Source organism: Blastomyces gilchristii (genome assembly GCF_000003855.2).
Source record: "Blastomyces gilchristii SLH14081 genomic scaffold supercont1.17, whole genome shotgun sequence".
Classification (NCBI taxonomy): Eukaryota; Fungi; Ascomycota; class Eurotiomycetes; order Onygenales; family Ajellomycetaceae; genus Blastomyces; species Blastomyces gilchristii.
Window position 1 is genome coordinate 1,056,014 of NW_003101666.1, and position 16,005 is coordinate 1,072,018.

The 16,005-nt window shown below is 46.2% G+C and overlaps 3 protein-coding genes and 1 non-coding gene across 5 annotated transcripts; 1 reads left to right on the forward strand and 3 right to left on the reverse strand.

Annotated features, from left to right (window-relative positions):
* Positions 1-2,923: 2,923 nt before the first annotated feature.
* BDBG_07132 (C6 finger domain-containing protein) lies at positions 2,924-5,479 on the forward strand (the record flags this gene model as incomplete). Its single annotated transcript, XM_002622575.2, has 4 exons — positions 2,924-3,192; positions 3,394-4,168; positions 4,274-5,070; positions 5,167-5,479. The coding sequence occupies 4 exons, from the start codon at positions 2,924-2,926 to the stop codon at positions 5,477-5,479; spliced, it is 2,154 nt and encodes a 717-aa protein (XP_002622621.1).
* A 1,217-nt stretch (positions 5,480-6,696) lies between these two features.
* BDBG_07133 (DEAD/DEAH box helicase) lies at positions 6,697-11,255 on the reverse strand. Its single transcript, XM_002622576.2, has one exon. It carries the CDS (start codon positions 10,747-10,749, stop codon positions 7,282-7,284), a length of 3,468 nt encoding a protein of 1,155 aa, XP_002622622.1. The 5' UTR covers positions 10,750-11,255; the 3' UTR covers positions 6,697-7,281.
* On the reverse strand, positions 11,188-11,269 carry BDBG_17554. Its single transcript has one exon. It is a non-coding gene; the product is annotated as a tRNA-Ala (tRNA).
* On the reverse strand, positions 11,269-15,613 carry BDBG_07134. Of its 2 annotated transcripts, XM_031722953.1 has the most exons (8): positions 14,737-15,613; positions 14,593-14,649; positions 14,371-14,439; positions 13,987-14,307; positions 13,619-13,917; positions 12,927-13,512; positions 12,371-12,792; positions 11,269-12,290 (listed from the first exon to the last, which is right to left on the reverse strand). In XM_031722953.1, exons 1-8 carry the CDS (start codon positions 14,882-14,884, stop codon positions 12,225-12,227), a joined length of 1,968 nt encoding a protein of 655 aa, XP_031579991.1. In that variant the 5' UTR covers positions 14,885-15,613; the 3' UTR covers positions 11,269-12,224. The 2 variants fall into 2 exon arrangements, with proteins under 2 accessions (XP_031579991.1, XP_031579992.1); XM_031722952.1 differs by having other exon boundaries at positions 11,319-12,290; positions 13,619-14,307; positions 14,737-15,407.
* Between the last annotated feature and the right edge of the window lie 392 nt (positions 15,614-16,005).

Below are 16,005 nucleotides of genomic sequence, written 5' to 3' on the forward strand. Positions count from 1 at the left end.
CTATTAAAGTTTTCCATGGAATTTTGAACAAAGACAGACAAGACAGGACAAGCCAGGACAAGCCAGGACATTCAGCCAAAATAAATTCCCTTCCTCCCATTCCCAGCATCCCATGGTCCAGAGTCTTCTAGATGGGGCCGGCTAGGCAGAGATGAGTGTGAGCGTCGTCCCCTAAGGTTGTTGTTTGTTCCCACCAGAAGGCGTGGCGAAACAAGGTTTTATATATCAATCCCGCAGATGAAAAATCTTGAAGAAGGCAAAATTCGGGCCAACCCCCGTGTGTTGTTGTTGGGCGCTCGGTCAAGATTCCGCGGGGCACGGGAAGGGAACGAAAAGGCAAACCCTGAATAATAATAAAAATATTATTAATTTAAATGAATAAAATAATACGACGTTAGTTAGGTAATAACTAACGGGGGAAACTTTAGCTCCGGCATTTCATGTACTTACTCCAAAAAAATCGATCTGATATCAAACCAAGCATCTTCAGTTACTAGTAACTACAGAAGAGTATAGAGTGAATAAGTACTCTCTCTCATCAAGACTAGTTTCCCGGCTTTTCTCATTAATATTCCCTTCCCTACCCTACCCTACTCTATATAACTAGGGTAGGTGTTTTAGTAACCAGCTTTGACGGAACCTTGTTGGGTAGCGTAACAGCAAGGTTTTAATCCTTGGCGTATCGCGTGCTATTTGCGGATTTTTGGCTAATCAATCGCCAGGGCTGGAATCATCCCTTGGCTGGATGCTTGTTGGCCGCTGTTTCTACATTCCCGCATTCCCGCGAGCGAGATTCATTCTGAGCTCGGATTGATTGTCGAGAGAGAAAAGACAAGCAAAAAGCAAAGCAAAAGCAAAAACAAAAGCACAGTTAGAAAAAATTAGAAAGAATTCTCTGAAAAAAAAAAAGAAAAAAAAAAAAAAGCTCACCAGCCAGCCGGGGGTCTATCCCCCACACACAACAACAGATCCAATGCCCCGTAAGTTACCCTCCGCCGGAGAGTGGCCTGACCTGACTGTGATTGCTAGTGACCGGAAACTGGGCAACCCGTCCAGGGATTTTCTCTATTCAATGTTTCGTGAACTTAAAAAAAAAAAAAAAAAAAAAAAAAAAAAAAAAAAAAAAAAGGGCATTCGATGACTTCGAAGTCTAATTATTAATTGATGGTTTGTTGGAATTGAATTCAGCCCAATCTCGCAGTGTTGCCTTGCCCTCTTTGAGGACGGCGTTAGCAATAAAACAGCCAAACAGTGCTGCCACAAAAGAAGTTTGAAACTTGTTGAGACTTCTAATCAATATCCACTAGTCCCAAAGTAGTTTAACTCATAGTAGTTAGTATTAGTTATAGAGCCACATGATATTGACTCCTTTAATTGAGGTCAACTTTGCCTGTTATTTTCTCACTCATTGTGAGCTGAGTTTAAATCTTTAGTTAATCTCGGTGGCTAAACTCAGCTGATTACTAAGCTGGCTACTACCCATATTCATTGCTGTTAATATTGGTGGCCCGTTGCAACGAGTGGGAACAAGGCACTACTAACTTCCAGATCATCGGACAACTGGATAACTGGATAACTGGATAACTGAACATCTGGATAAACTGGATAAACTGGACACATCTGGGCATCTGGACATCTGGACATCTGGACAGGAATACAGGACAAACCGATAACCTTGGAGTTGGAGGAATCAAGGGAATGGATGGATGGCACCCTGGGGTACTAATAATAAATATACTTTAGCTCCAGAGTCTTCTCTCAACTAATAGTTAGTTAACTAATAACTAATAACTTAACTCGCTACTCCGTAGTTAGTTACATTTTCTTTTACATTTATTATTTATTTATTTTGCTTCCTGGGTTGTTGGAAGGACTTCTTTGCACTTTGTATCTACTTTCTACAAGAAGTAATTATTATTAAATAAAAGTAGCAACGCCATTTCATTTCCCCTCCCTTTTTCTCCCTTTTTCTCGACTGGGGAAATGAATGTATAAGTTAACTAGTTAGGTTACTAACTAACTTAACTAACTTAAGGGCCTAACTAATTGCTTGGCTCAAACCAAGAGCTGGATAATACACACCATACCATACCATACCATACCATACCATACCATACCATACCAACAGTCCAAAAGTCCAGTCCAGTCCACTCCAAGTCCAAGTCCAAGTCCAAGTCCACTTCGACAGCGAACCCTTACCTTAGTTACCATTCCTATTATTATTATTATTATTATTATTATTATTATTATTATTATTGTCATTATTATTCTTATTCGTCTTCTTAAAACTATTTACGGAGTACAGTATCAATATTTAGAATTCTTCTTCTTAGGCCTTTCCGAAGACAGAGCTCGCTCCCGAGACCGAACCCAAAACCGACCCGAAGACTTGCAATAATAATAATAATAATAATCATAATAATAATACTGACTTCCTATCATCATCCCCATCCCCATCTCATCCCCATCTCATCCCCATCTCATCCTCGTCACTGCAGCAAGAATGATCTCTCTCGGCCCCGTTCTCGTTCTCGTGGCTATCACCGCTGGAGAGTAACCTGAGGCCTTAAAAATTCCTGGTAGCTAAACGAAACTTACTCCGAGGTATGATTGATTAGTTATTTGTTATTCAACCCTTCCCTTAACTAGTTGTCTTTCTTGTCAAGGCTGGTATCATTCATTCATTCATTCATTCATTCATTCATTCGTTTACCAACCCCTTTCCCACCCTCGTATGCAGGGGTTGTTGCGCTCCCCAAACCAAGCAAGTGTTTTGCTTGGACTGAACCAAGATAAATGACATTTCCACAAATCCCATCGTCCGGGACAATCCACGGCGTTTCTAGTCAGTCGCCAGACAAGCAATTGGAAAGCAAAATGAATTCATATTTTCTGCCTGATCGTCACCCTCGAGAAGGCTACAATGTACATGTACATCATCTACATCTACATGTACCCTCGACGCAAGACGCGGCCCAGTCTGAGTTACTGCCAACCCCACAATATCCCCACACCAACTCCTCCTCCTCCCTGTGGTATCATCCCCATCATCTCCATCATCTCCATCAACCGCAACTACTTCATCCGCAAGTCCATCGTTCCCATTCCCTTTCACAAATGCCGTCCCTCCCAAATGATCAAAGAAAACACAAAAGAACAAGAAGTGGATGCTTCACGTGTCGTTCTCGCCGAGTAAAAGTAGGTCGTTTTTCTTCTTGCACAACCTCCAAAAAAAAAAAAAAAAAAACTTTCGTTGCTGATATGTATATGTAATATACAGTGCGATGAGACTCGTCCAACTTGCGATCGTACGTTATGCAACCCCCTCAACCAGAAATTTAGTTACTTTGTTACTTTACATTGACTCGTTTTGCGATATTTTCCAGGTTGCAGTAAGGGCAAAAGAGAATGTGTCTATCCGCCGCCCCCAGCAAGAAGAACAACAGGAAGCCGCGCAAATCCGGGAACTGCTGAAAAACATCCAGCAATACCAGAAAGTGGATCTTCGGATGAAAATAATGACCGCGACTCGGCGATCTCGAAAACGAACAATGCAAAAAGGAATGGATCTACAAACGAAGACCTCTCTTCTCGCCCAAAGTCTCCACCGGTATCGAGACTAAAAGCATCTATTTCTCGAAGACAACGTGCCCAATCACTGCCCAGGCGGAGAGGACGACCACCTTCCGAAGCAGCATCCGATATCCAAGAGAGAGATAATTCTCCCGTAAGTGATGTGACGTCTGCAATATCGGAATCCCGGAGCAGCCCCGGTGATGGCACTGAAGCACCAGCACTTGGACCACTTGGACCCTCTCTTGAGGCAATTTCCAGCTTGCCCGGTGCTTCCAAGCTTACAGAAGACGTGAAATTTTTTCTCGCATATCATCGACATTATATTACATTTCGCCACTATTTTATGCGACAGGACGCACAGTCCTTTATCAACAACGATATCATTTTACTAGCTATGCAATATAAGCCACTGTTGTATGCTATCGTCGGGTTTTCGTCTTATATTTACTCCATCAGGCATCCCAATGGCAAACTTTACACCTTCCTCCAGTACTATCACAAATCAGTAACGGGCCTATTGAAGTCGCTAAGTACGAGCAACGTGCACCACGATGCTATGATGCTGACCATCCTTCAGCTAGCAACTTTTGAAGTATGTTTTTTTTTTTTTTTTTTTTTTTTTTTTTTTTTTTTTTTTTTTTTTTTAACTTTTCCAAGGTGAAACTTATTCGGCTATTTGTTCTAACAAAGTCCGCAGGAGTACATAGGGGATTGGGTGAGCGTTACCGACCATCATCAAGCCGCCCATCGGATGCTCACCGAGCTCTATACGCCAGAAAAAATCAATGAAAATGAGTTCCGCCGCTATATGTTCCTCTGGTATACCCGTTTCGATATAGTATCCGGTATCTTAGCCGGAAACGAAGCCATTTTGAGTCGAGAATGGTATATTGCGTGTGAGTTGTTCGCCGTCGAGGACGAAGCTAGCCACCCGGGCAACATCAACAAAAAATTTTACACATTGGCCCTCCGCAATCGGAGGGTTGGCATGGATATGGCGTCATTAATTGCAAAGACATCGCGTGGGCTTATTACGATTGAAGAATTTTCACGCCAAAATCAAGATATCACTGCCAGGCTTGACAAAATTCAGGACGCGTGGAGTTGTTTAGTCCATCCGGATCACCTAATTACGTCCTTCCCAAATAAGGTCCCTCTTGGGCCGAATGATATCGTGGACCCTTACGTGCCTGGGAGGATATATGATGAATCATTGTGGGATGTTAACAATTTGCTTGTTGACATCATCGGTGCCAGAATGATGCATAAATACCAAACGGGTTTGCTGTTGCAGCAGCTGGACCTTGAGGAACTGCAAGCCGATGCATTAAAGCTATGCAGTCTGATTGAAACCATGGAACGGTGGCCCGACAAACCGAAAGACTCTATCCTACAGGCTCAATCCTCTTTCGCTCTGGCTGTGCTCTTCATTCCTAGTGATGAAAAACATATTATGTGGTCTCGGAGGATATTGGCGAAGGTGGAACGACTTGGGTAAGCCAAATCCTTTTGTGTTTTGGTAACACACAGCTATGTATGATCTAGATGGTATCTCTTACATTACTGACCAAAATTCCTTTATATATCCAGCTTTATTTACCCATCCGCATTCCGCGCCAAAATGGCAGATTTATGGCAACTTCCCGAACTGAATCATTGGTGGCTCCCAAACGAAGAAGGATATCCAAGAATAGTTAATGAAATCCGTGACTGGACTAGTGAGCGCGAACTTAAACCACGAGACACATTCCGCGAGGACATTCGAGATTTGAAGACGATGTTCTGGCGAATGGCCATGGGTGGTGATGATAGCAGCCACGGAAGCTCTCCAAGCAATACACTCACGCCTCCTACTGCAGCTGGACTAAATCCTGACACGTCTCCATCCGAATCAACCTCCTAATACGCTATAGTCGTCCAGCGTCGGGGCTTCCGGTATATTCTTCTTAATTTTCAATTATGCACGCGGCGAGGGATAAAGCGTCGTTATTGCTCTTATCCCTAACTTCCCCTTTTTCGATTCTACGCGGACTGGGATTTGGGGGCTCGCATAACGAAAGGCATTTTACTCTTCCACCACCCGAAAGTACAATGTACATTATATATACAATCGTTCCACCTACCCTACCTGTCAAACACCGGGATTTGAAATTGCATCTTTAGATACCTTTCGAGCCGCCCAGACGTGGAATTAAACTTCCATTCCATCAGTTAACCCGCGTTTATTGTCTACTGGGAAATGCCTTCCGTTAGTGCGGCTCGATCCTTTTCGGCCGAGGCGTTTCGTTGTCCTCAATGGCCCCAGCAAATTGATGAAAAAAATCCCAGGTTAAAAAAAAGGGAGGAAATGGATATCCACACGCTTTACATTATCGAGCCCACAGTTTTTCACGCTTGGTGAGAAGAGAATACAACGGCGTTTCGGAAAACGGACAGAATAGAACCTGCCAAACATGTGTGTTTTGCCTCCTTGGTCTCGGACCATGGGGGACTGATTGATGAATGACCCTATCGAACGACGTCCGGCGCTACGTACGAAATGCAAGATGACGTCATCGATGTCCATAACTAGGCCGATAAGTCACCTGCTTTGGCGTTCATTCCTCTTATCAGGCGTATCACGAAACAACGGGGTCGCCTACTTATTTAAACGATCGATCGATTTCAGGCTGGTTCCACGTACAGCAGCATGTGCATGTACATACATAGTAACAGCGCCAAGCGCACGGTCCTAATCCCAACCTTCACTCGGCTACTACTATCTTGAGCTGGACGAGTAGGAAGGAACTGGAACGGAATTTCCCGCCAAAGGAAACGGCCGTGCGGGTACGTGCCGCAGGATGCTCCCTCCGTTATCGTAATCCCGAAACGCTGCTTTTATCGGGCAAAAGCGAAGTGGGGGGCCCGTGGGGCGGCTAGGGTGGATATCATGGGGATGGATGCGGCCCGGTGGCGTGGTTTGATGGGGCGGAGTGGGGCGGAGTGGGGCGGGTGGTGCGAGTGGTGCGGAAATAAGCGCGAGTGCAAAACATAATTAATAGAAATATGGAGACACAACACCTACCCGCCCATATATATATATATGTCCATTCTAAAGCAACTTTACTCGTATACCAGGAAAAAAAAAAAATTTTTTTGACGGTGCTATTATTACAAGATGTTAGTTAAGGGGGGGGGTGGGGGGGTTGAAAAGCTCTACCTCATTTCGTTCGTATTACACGCATTCGTCGTTCCTTTTGCTTTCCCTTTACTTGTTTCTCAGATTGCTTTGCTTTGCTTACGACAACGTGTATCTTTTGTTAAGTTTTGGGTATGTATTCATTGTTACCACCTCGTACAGCAGCAGTTGATCAGGACGCGAAGAGCCCTTTTTTTCCCCCTTTCTACCCATTTTGATACAGGGAACAACAAAAAAAATTTCAAAAGTTGCTTGTCTTGGGCGGAAATTGTGGTTCTTCCATATGTACTACGGTACAATATGTAAAAATGAAAGGGTAATTTCGAGAAGTATAGAAGTAGACGAAAAAAAAAAAAGGTGCCAAGAAGAGCCAAACCCAACCGGCCGGGAGAAGTTATCAACTCCAAGCATCCAGCAATGAACGACTGAGTCGATATCTCACTCAATTGTTTCGAGTGCTGCGCAGGAATGCCCTCGCACATATACATATGGCGAGAAGAAAACCGCAGAGTTAAATTATCTCAATTTCACTCTCCTTCTGCTCCATAGATCCGAACCGACACACCCGGCCTTGCCGAAACCTCCACAGCCTCAACAATAGTTTCCAATCCCCCAGCCAATTCCTTCCCCCGCGGGCTCAACATCTCATCCCTCCCAACGAAACCTTCCCCCAGCACATCTTCCCCCCACGGCAGAGCGTCCACATCCACTTCCATCCCCAGCAGACACTTCAACACCACTCCAGCACCAGCCTTGCTCATGACGACATTCATCTCCTTACACCGCTCATCGCAAACGCATTCGATGCAGCCCTGCGGAGCCGTACACTGGCACGCTTCAATCCGCCCCAGCGCCCGTCGGAGCAGACTATCTACGAACTCGAAGGCCTTGGCGGAGATGCCCGAACCTGATGGCCCGCCCTTGGCGTCGTAGAAAGTTAGTCGGGCGGGGCGCTGGCGGGCAGGCTTGGGAGGAGGTGGAACGGCGTGGGATTGGGCATGATCATGATGGGCGAGTGCCTGTCTGTGCTTTGGACCTAATTCCTTAGCGGCAACTTTGCACTCTGTGCGGACATCGCCAGGCGACGAGCTGACGATGTATGTTGGCATGAGAGAGAGAATTGCATGCTCGGCGGCGTGGATGGCTGCGGCCGCGTTGAGGTTGCGAGATTTCAAGATATCCAGTGCGCCTTTCGGCACGTCCAGCCACATTCCCTTGCTCATGATTTCGATCGGAGGATTATCGAGCGCCACGGCATCGAGAATTCGCCCCTTTTTATCCAGTTTGAAATACCCATAGACGACGGTACGGATCCTGATGGCGCCAAAGAAGGCCTTGGTGTTGGCCGAGGCACTGATGCGCCTTATGGCTTCCGTCTCGACAGGGTCTATGTCCGTGAAATCACGTTGTTGGGTGGTCCAGTCCACATGGACGCGGACGACACGGGCAAAACGTCGGTCTGTGTTAAGCTCCTTGACCATATATGGATTTCCTTGGTGAAAGAAAATGCCTCCTTCGTAGATACTGAAAAATACTCTCGATTCCTCGATTTCTTCGATTACTGCATTTCGGTTGTTAGTTGTGTCGATGATTGCATAGTAGTTATCTTCAGTGTCACGAATAGCCACACATTTCGAGGGGTGCGGGCGGAATCGCTCGTGGCAATGGTAAAAGCCTAAATTATCTTTGGTGAGTCGTGCAGATGCAAACTCGTAGAGCTGTGGGCCGAAATATTCAGTATCTTCTTCCGGCCGGATGGGCATTTCGAAGGCAGCACACTGGACATGGCCTTCAAGGACCAACTCATTTCGTAAGTCCACCTGCAGTTCACAGTTGGGCTTCGTAAAAAGTTCGTCTGGATTCTGCATATAATATTGGTCGGTGGCGTAGGAATCGCCGACGAGGATAGAAACCGAGTCCTTGTTTCTGCGCCCAGCACGCCCACTTTGTTGACGCAGATTTGAAATGGAGTATGGAAATCCATGCGTTATCACAGCATCAAGTGAACCAATATCCACGCCTAGCTCGAGCGCATTCGTAGCGACGATCCCAAGTAATTTCCCTTCAAACATATCCCGCTCTATTTTTCGTCTATCCTGTGGACTATAGCCTCCACGGTAACCCATGACAAACCGTGAGACATTAATTCGATCTAGGCTTTTGAACTCATCTCTAACAGCACTCAGCAAGAGTTCACACTGTTTTCGAACCCGACAGAAGGCAATCACGCGTACGCCTCTCAAAACCAGCTGGCAGAACAAACGGGCGCTCTCCTGGATACTATTACCGCGGCCAGAAGATGGGTCACCAGGATCTCGAAACGGGGTATTCCAGCATATAAATTCCTTTCTCCCCGAAGGCGACCCGTCGATGTCTGTTAACTTCACATCATCAATTCCAAATATTGTTTGCATATGTTCCACGGGATTCGCAACCGTCGCTGAACAAGATATAAACTTGACACGGCGGTTTCCAACAGCAGCACATATCCTCCGTAGCCGTCTCATAATGAAGGCAACGTGGGACCCAAAAAGACCGTTATAAACGTGTAGTTCATCCACAACTACGAATTTCAAGTTCTTTAGGAAAGTACGCCAAAAGGATTCTTGAGGTAATATCGTAATATGTAGCATATCCGGATTGGTGAAAATAATCCGTGCCTCGTCTCGAATTGTATTTCTATCCGCCATAGGGGTGTCTCCGTCAAATGTTTCCACAAGTATATGCTCCAAGCCTTCGATATAGCCCAATAATTCCTTCAGACTCCGTCGTTGATCCTGAGCAAGTGCCTTTGTTGGAAAGATATACATCCCTCTACTATGGGGATCTTGTTCCAGCTCATGTAGCATCGGAACCTGGTAAATAAGCGACTTCCCTGAGCTCGTCGAAGTAGAAATGATGACATTTTTTCCGTCATGGAGGTTATTGATAGCCTCTGCCTGGTGCGAATAGAACTTCGTAATGCCTCGGGTATTGTACAAGGCATTGACCAGGCTCTGCGAAAGAGGAAAATTCAGATCACCATAAACAGCTGGCTGTGGATCAAAGACCCGGTGTCCATCGGGTACTATCTGATCATGGTACCACTCCATTTCTCTTATGCTCGCAATGATTTCTGCAATAGTTGGGCGTTCCTTAGGTATCTGTGCGGGGAACCTCGCTGCAGCAGGAGTGCTAACACCACTCCGGGGTGATACAGGGACATACATCTCTTTATCAGCCTCCAGCTTCTCGACAGGATCGATATCCTCTTCCTGACACTTCGCAAGAAATGCATCAACAGCGTCCACAAATTTCTTATTTCGTTTCTCGATCAGACTCATCATATGTTTCTGGCTGTAGACGGGCACCCTAATGTCGTCTGCTTTCGATCTCCGGCGTGAAATATTCTGCTGAGCGTCCTTCTTCAAATCCCCATCCACAAATTCAAATATCAAGGCATCGCTCTCACCATCCGGATTTGGATCCTCGCTCTCTCCGGCATCCTGCCCCATCCCCTCAGCCTCCCAGTCACTCCAAGTCTTCCCAAGTCTAGTAGATTTGGCCTCCTTCACTCCCACAAGATCCACCACCCCCTTATCAACAATCTCCAATCTCACGGACCGCGGGATCAGCACCTTAACCCTCGCAGCATCTTCAACACTCAGTTTGCGCCCGCCCGTCTGCGCCTCAACAGCCGTTTTGATATTATCAAACGTCGTCGCAAAGTGCTTTCGCGCAGAGCAGAACGTGTAAACGAGGTTCAAGGCGCGGTGTGTTTGAGCGAGGAGCTTGAAAGGTTCAGGCCAGGGGATCGACGGAGAGGAAGTGGTTAGTGATTTTTTCGACCGACCCCGGGAAGAGGCGCTACTAGATCTCGAAGATGAGGTTGTAGAGCGTTTTCTTTTGCCAGCCGTAGGCTCCAATGTAGTCATGCTACGCCCCCCATCATGCGCTTTGGTTGGGAGGATAGTAGTGGTGGTCACCTCCACTGGTAGGCTTGTTGAAGGATTCATACGCGCTTTTCCAACGTCTCCTTCTTGACCATCACCTCGAAAGTCTGGGGTAGGAGATAGATATTATTCATGGGTATGGAAAATTCTGGACGAGAGAAGATCCACTCAGATGTGAAAAGCATCGCTTCATGTAGTACTCTTGTTTAAAATAGCCTACCCGAAGGCCATTTGTACGGGTTGCTGTCGCTCGCTCTCTTATAATGTAGTACAGATGAGGTTCCAACAGTCGCGCGGCGAGCAACACGTGGTCATGTGACTTGTAGTTAATGGATGGATGCGCTCCTTGTTTGAAAATTTGACCTCTTAAAAACAACTATTTTCTTCGGGAAGTGCATGGGAACTCAAGAAGCAGTGAGTGATTGATTAATCACGTCCGTCCCTCAAGCAAGCTGCAAGACTGGATGGAAAAGATAAAAATTATCCAAATAAAAAAAGAACTGGACAATGTGATAATCGAAATCACGACCTTTCGCAAGCCTAGAATGCAAAGCGAACGCTCTACCAACTGAGCTAATTGCCCAAATCGGCCGAAGCTTTCGAAAAAGCCACCAGTTAATTCATTTGAGACATACCCAACTCCTTTTAAACATTAGGCCTATTGGATTCTTGAGATAGGACGGATATAAACTAGATGATGATATTTATAATAAAATTGCGAGTTGCCAGTCAACGTTTGGAGGATTTATTTTGCTTGTAACCGTAATTTTGACGTTTACGTCTCTATGCCTGCAGAAATGGAGTCATGAAAATAAATCCAATCTCCGCCTAGATAGCATCGCGGAAGTAAACAGAATGGAAGAAGAAAGGGAAACGAGGAAATTGAAGACAACGCGGGTGGAATGGATATGAGTTTATCGTTCTCTGACAAACAAGGAAAATGAAGAAGATCCTGCTTCCGAGCGACTGGAGGGGGGAAAAAAGTGAGAAAGGATATGGAATTAAACAAAAGAACACGGGCAAATAAAGATATGTTGCAGGAACAAAAAGACGAACAACCCAAATAGAACAAAGGAGAGCAAAAAACTGAATTCTCCAGCAAATTCCGTTGTATATCTTTCCCGCCTCCCCAAGTAGATTCCGTGCTTTATCCCGCTTCTTCGATGGGGCCATGCATCCCCATGCTATGATACTAAAGAAAACACAAAAACTACAATGCTAATAAATATTAAGGAAAGAAGGGCGTTTGTGTGTTGTCGACAAAAGAAATGTTGGATTGTCGGAGCAGGTATATCCCCCTTAATAACCTCGGGGAAATAAAGGTATGAACAGGTTGAAAAGTTGAACCACGAACAGAGTCAAAGATAGACACTTCGAGCAGACGAGATGGGTTTTTTTATAAATAGAAAGAGAAAATTAATTATCCACGGTTTGTTGTGTAAGTTAAGGCCAAAAGGAAAGACTAGCAGGAATGGAACGGAGCGCTTAAAGGTGAATTGGGCGCAAGAAAGAACGGATGGAAATAACAAAAGAAAATCTCATAGACTTTCTTGGAGTTTCTGGATAGTGACACAGAGCTCCTTGGCAACATCTTCGTTTCCGGTCTGAAGACAATAAGTTAGAGAAATTTGAAAATAAAAAATAAAAAATAACTAAACTTCCAGATAAACGAAAAAATACATACCCTAAATAGGAAAGGGACAGACTTGCCCTCCTCGAACCCCGCAAAGTGCACTTGTTTTCCCTTCGGAGCTGCCCCGGACGGATCACCCGCTTTCATACCTTTGAAAATAGGAATGTTTAGGATAACCCGCCACACACCATCGGCCCGCATGATCACTCGGGCTGTTTTCTTCTTTGGTTCGTTGTTATCGTCCTCATCGGTCTTGGCCTTGACTTCTTCCTTTTCTTCTTTTTCCTCTACCTTGTCTTCTAGGGGTTGTTGCTCTTCGCTAGATTCGTCTGTATCATCATCACCATTCGCCGGTTCCCGGATGTTCACTTTGAAAACCCCAACACCGCGCTCCTTCCATTCCTTACCGTCGAAATGATATAGCTTGCCGCGGCATGAGAAAATGGTATCCTCGCCCTCTTCACCCGTCTCAGCTAATGGAGGAGTTAGTACACACGCTGTCCAAATATATATTTATAGGTTGTAGAGTGGTGATCTATGAGCGCTAAAAAAAAAAAAAAAAAAAAAAAAAAAAAAGGGGGGGAGGGGGGCCTCAGGAGGGACATACTCTGCTGTTCATGGAACCTCTCATCCCCTTTCTCTTCCTCCAAACCTTCAAAGGTGGACTTCCCATCATCCCCACCCTTCCTGCCCTTCTCTACATTTTTCTCATCACCATGCTTAGAGCCAGCAGCTCCCAAAATCGCAGACCCGCCCGTAGTAGAAGCTGCAAAGCCTGCTAATCCCCCACCTAATTTTGGTGTAGCGGCGGAGAAACCTGTGCCAAATCCACTCCGACTAAAAGCGGACTTACCACCACCGAATGCACCAAACGGGGACGAAGCAGCGGCAGCTGCAAATGGCGAGGCTGTAAATGCTGAAGAAGATGTTTGTGGGGGTTTATTGACGGTTGTATTTTTAGTAGGAGATGCGGATTTGAGACCTATAGTAGAACCGCCTCCAAGGCTGCTAAATGGGGATTTTTCTGAGCTGGCAAAGGATGCCAATTTCGATGAGGCGAAGGCAGATGCCGAAGTCATGGGCTGTTCCTTCTTTTCCGTTGTGCCCTTTGATGTTAGTTGGGTAGGTTTAGATGACATAGATGCGAAAGGGGATACGCCTAGGGTATTGGAGAACGGATTCGGTGCGGAAGCCTAGGGGGTTGCACATTGACAGATGTAAATATAATATCCAAAAAGGCAAAATCAAATAGTACGAAGATAACAATAAGTACCGGAATCAAAGGGGTATTTTGCAGACCTTTTTGGAAACCAGATCGGAATCTCCTTGAGAGCTCCTATCCTGGGAATCATCACGATGTCTCTTCTTCTCCGGTTCGCCCTCTACCGTACGATTAGCAGACACGGCCTTGGGTCTATCAAAGGACTCCCCAGTTTTAGCTGATGCCGCCCCTTCCTGGCACTTTTCGTCCAGAGCGTCAGACTTCAGATGGTCCTTATCGAATTGGTCCCTGCTACGCTTCTTCTTGGGGCTGAGAATGCGATTGGCAGCATCACGCTCTGTGCTTTTGAGCTCTTCTGTTGGCGTACGTATTCCACCTTCATCGGCAAGCGGCTTAGTATCCATACTATCTGTAATGTCCTGTTTATCCCCCGCCGTCAACTTACTCTTAGGCTGCCCTTGGTTGTCACTGCTTTGATCATCCGTTTTGGAATCCCTTGACCGCTTTCGTCGATGGCCAGTCTCGTCTGTATTTGTTACGCCGGAGATATCGTCCTGATTTTCGTCCTCATTCATATCGCCCCTTGATCGTTTCCTCCATAGCCTTCCCCGCGCTTCCACGCTGCTTGTTTCATTCACACTGTCTGCTCCGGCCACCGAGGCTACCTGTGACGCCATGGCGTGGTCTTCTGGGGAATTGGGGCGAGGCACGCCTGCGATGGAGGTTTCCTTGAGTTTCTGGCGGACAGGACGTTCACCGGCGCCATCTTTTTGTTTGTCAGAGGATGGATGGCTTATTTTGTCTTTCTCAGGTTCCTGGACGTTCGTACCTTCTGAGAGCTCCGCCACGTCATTTTCCGGAGTAGGTTCGTGGTTTTCTTGCTTTAGGTGGGTAGAGCCTTCATCCGCGTCAGATAATGATTTTTTAACGTTAGTTTTGTGTGCAACTTTTTTCTCCATCTTCTGGTCCTGGGCATCTTGGAGTTCGATATGTCTCGCTTCTCCGTCTTGATCCTGTCCAGAATTTGAAGGGGGTGTATTCTCTCGCGTACCTTGTTGAGGGGTAGGTCGTGCGCCGGGCGCGGCGCCGACATCATCCGTATTGGAGCCTTCAGGATTGTCAGATTCAGGCAGGGAGGCAAGATCACGTTTTTCCTGAGTTTCTCTTGGAGAGACGGGGTTCTGCTCCTGCATACCTGATACTGGGCCTTGAGAATCCTTGTCCGTGTGTTCTGCGGTATCCAAGGCGGTTGAGTGAGGCTCTGGGAAAATGGCTGCAGACGGGGTCCTACTGGCAGGCTCATCGTTCAGCACACCATTTTCCTGGTGTGTCTCCGAAGCCATGCCAGGCCTATTCCTTTCACTTTCTTCAGTCTAGCGAGTTCAGGAAAGGTATACTGCGTCGATGTGCGCGGTTCTCTTGTGCGTGGTCACGACTGTCGGCTGGCCGTTGTTGACCGGAGTCGGGCAGGATTGGGGGTGTGGCACGGTTTTTGTGGTGCTGGCGTATTTAAATACGTGGGGCCTCAAGCCAATCAGTTGCGGACGGGGTCGCTCGCCCAAACAAGTCGACGCTGGATGGTTGCTTGGATATATTCTCGGCTCAAGTAACTCCGTATAGCTGATACAATCGAAAAAAGGTAAGATGGGATTCCGTTATCGTGCGCGGAGTTGTTGCTATATTTATGTAGGAGTGACTGGTGGAGTGGTTGGAGGCGGTTGTTTGCGTCGTTCGGTAAGTTAACTAACTATTTATTTATTTATTAAATAAAATATTTAATATTAATAGCCAAGGCCGTGGCCGTGGCCGTGGAGATTGACCAACGCTCATACAACAACAAAAAGAACAACACCAGGGCAGGGCAAGGGTAAATCCGGCGAAATGCGACAGAAAAGCCAATTCTTGTATGGGAGGGCGGCTATTTAATCACTCAGGACGTTGAGAAGATCCGCCAGATGCCTTCAATCGTAACACTACAAACGGAAATCCAGTCCGCCAACACACTCGTCCGTCAAAGCTGAACCTGGCGAGAGGACTATTTATTCAACACAGGACCTGAAATTTGATTGCTTGATCCACACCGAACGGATGCCGCTGTTGTTCATATCAGTACTCTGTCTTTGTCGGGCTGCGCGGTTCTTGGGGGAATAAAGGGGGGCCAAATCGCTGAAATGCTTTTGACGAGACACAACGGCTGAGGCTATTCATTTGCTTGTACCTTTTCAGTATGTGGCTTCTGATTAATGAAGTCTTATTTTATGGCGATCACTAGGCGGCAGAGACGGAATATCGATATGTTCGGTATTACTGGATTCGAGCATTAGCTTGATGACAGGCGTGGTTTTATTATTTATTATACACTCCAGCTGGTTTCCCATTGTACGAGGATAAGCAGTCCCACCATAATGCTACCTGGAGGCCCCTTTAAAAATGCGGATCTAAAGGGGCGCCAGAGTGGTTAGGT

Excerpts from the sequence above, each read along its gene's own strand:
- BDBG_07133 (XM_002622576.2), bottom strand. The coding sequence starts at position 10,749 with ATGAATCCTTCAACAAGCCTACCAGTGGAGGTGACCACCACTACTATC.
- BDBG_07134 (XM_031722952.1), bottom strand. The coding sequence starts at position 14,884 with ATGGCTTCGGAGACACACCAGGAAAATGGTGTGCTGAACGATGAGCCT. Across the intron at positions 14,440-14,592 it reads ACGACCTACCCCTCAACAAG|GCTCTACCCACCTAAAGCAA; the intron begins GTACGCGAGAGA and ends ACGCGGATGAAG. Across the intron at positions 14,308-14,370 it reads CGTGGCGGAGCTCTCAGAAG|ATGGCGCCGGTGAACGTCCT; the intron begins GTACGAACGTCC and ends ACAAACAAAAAG.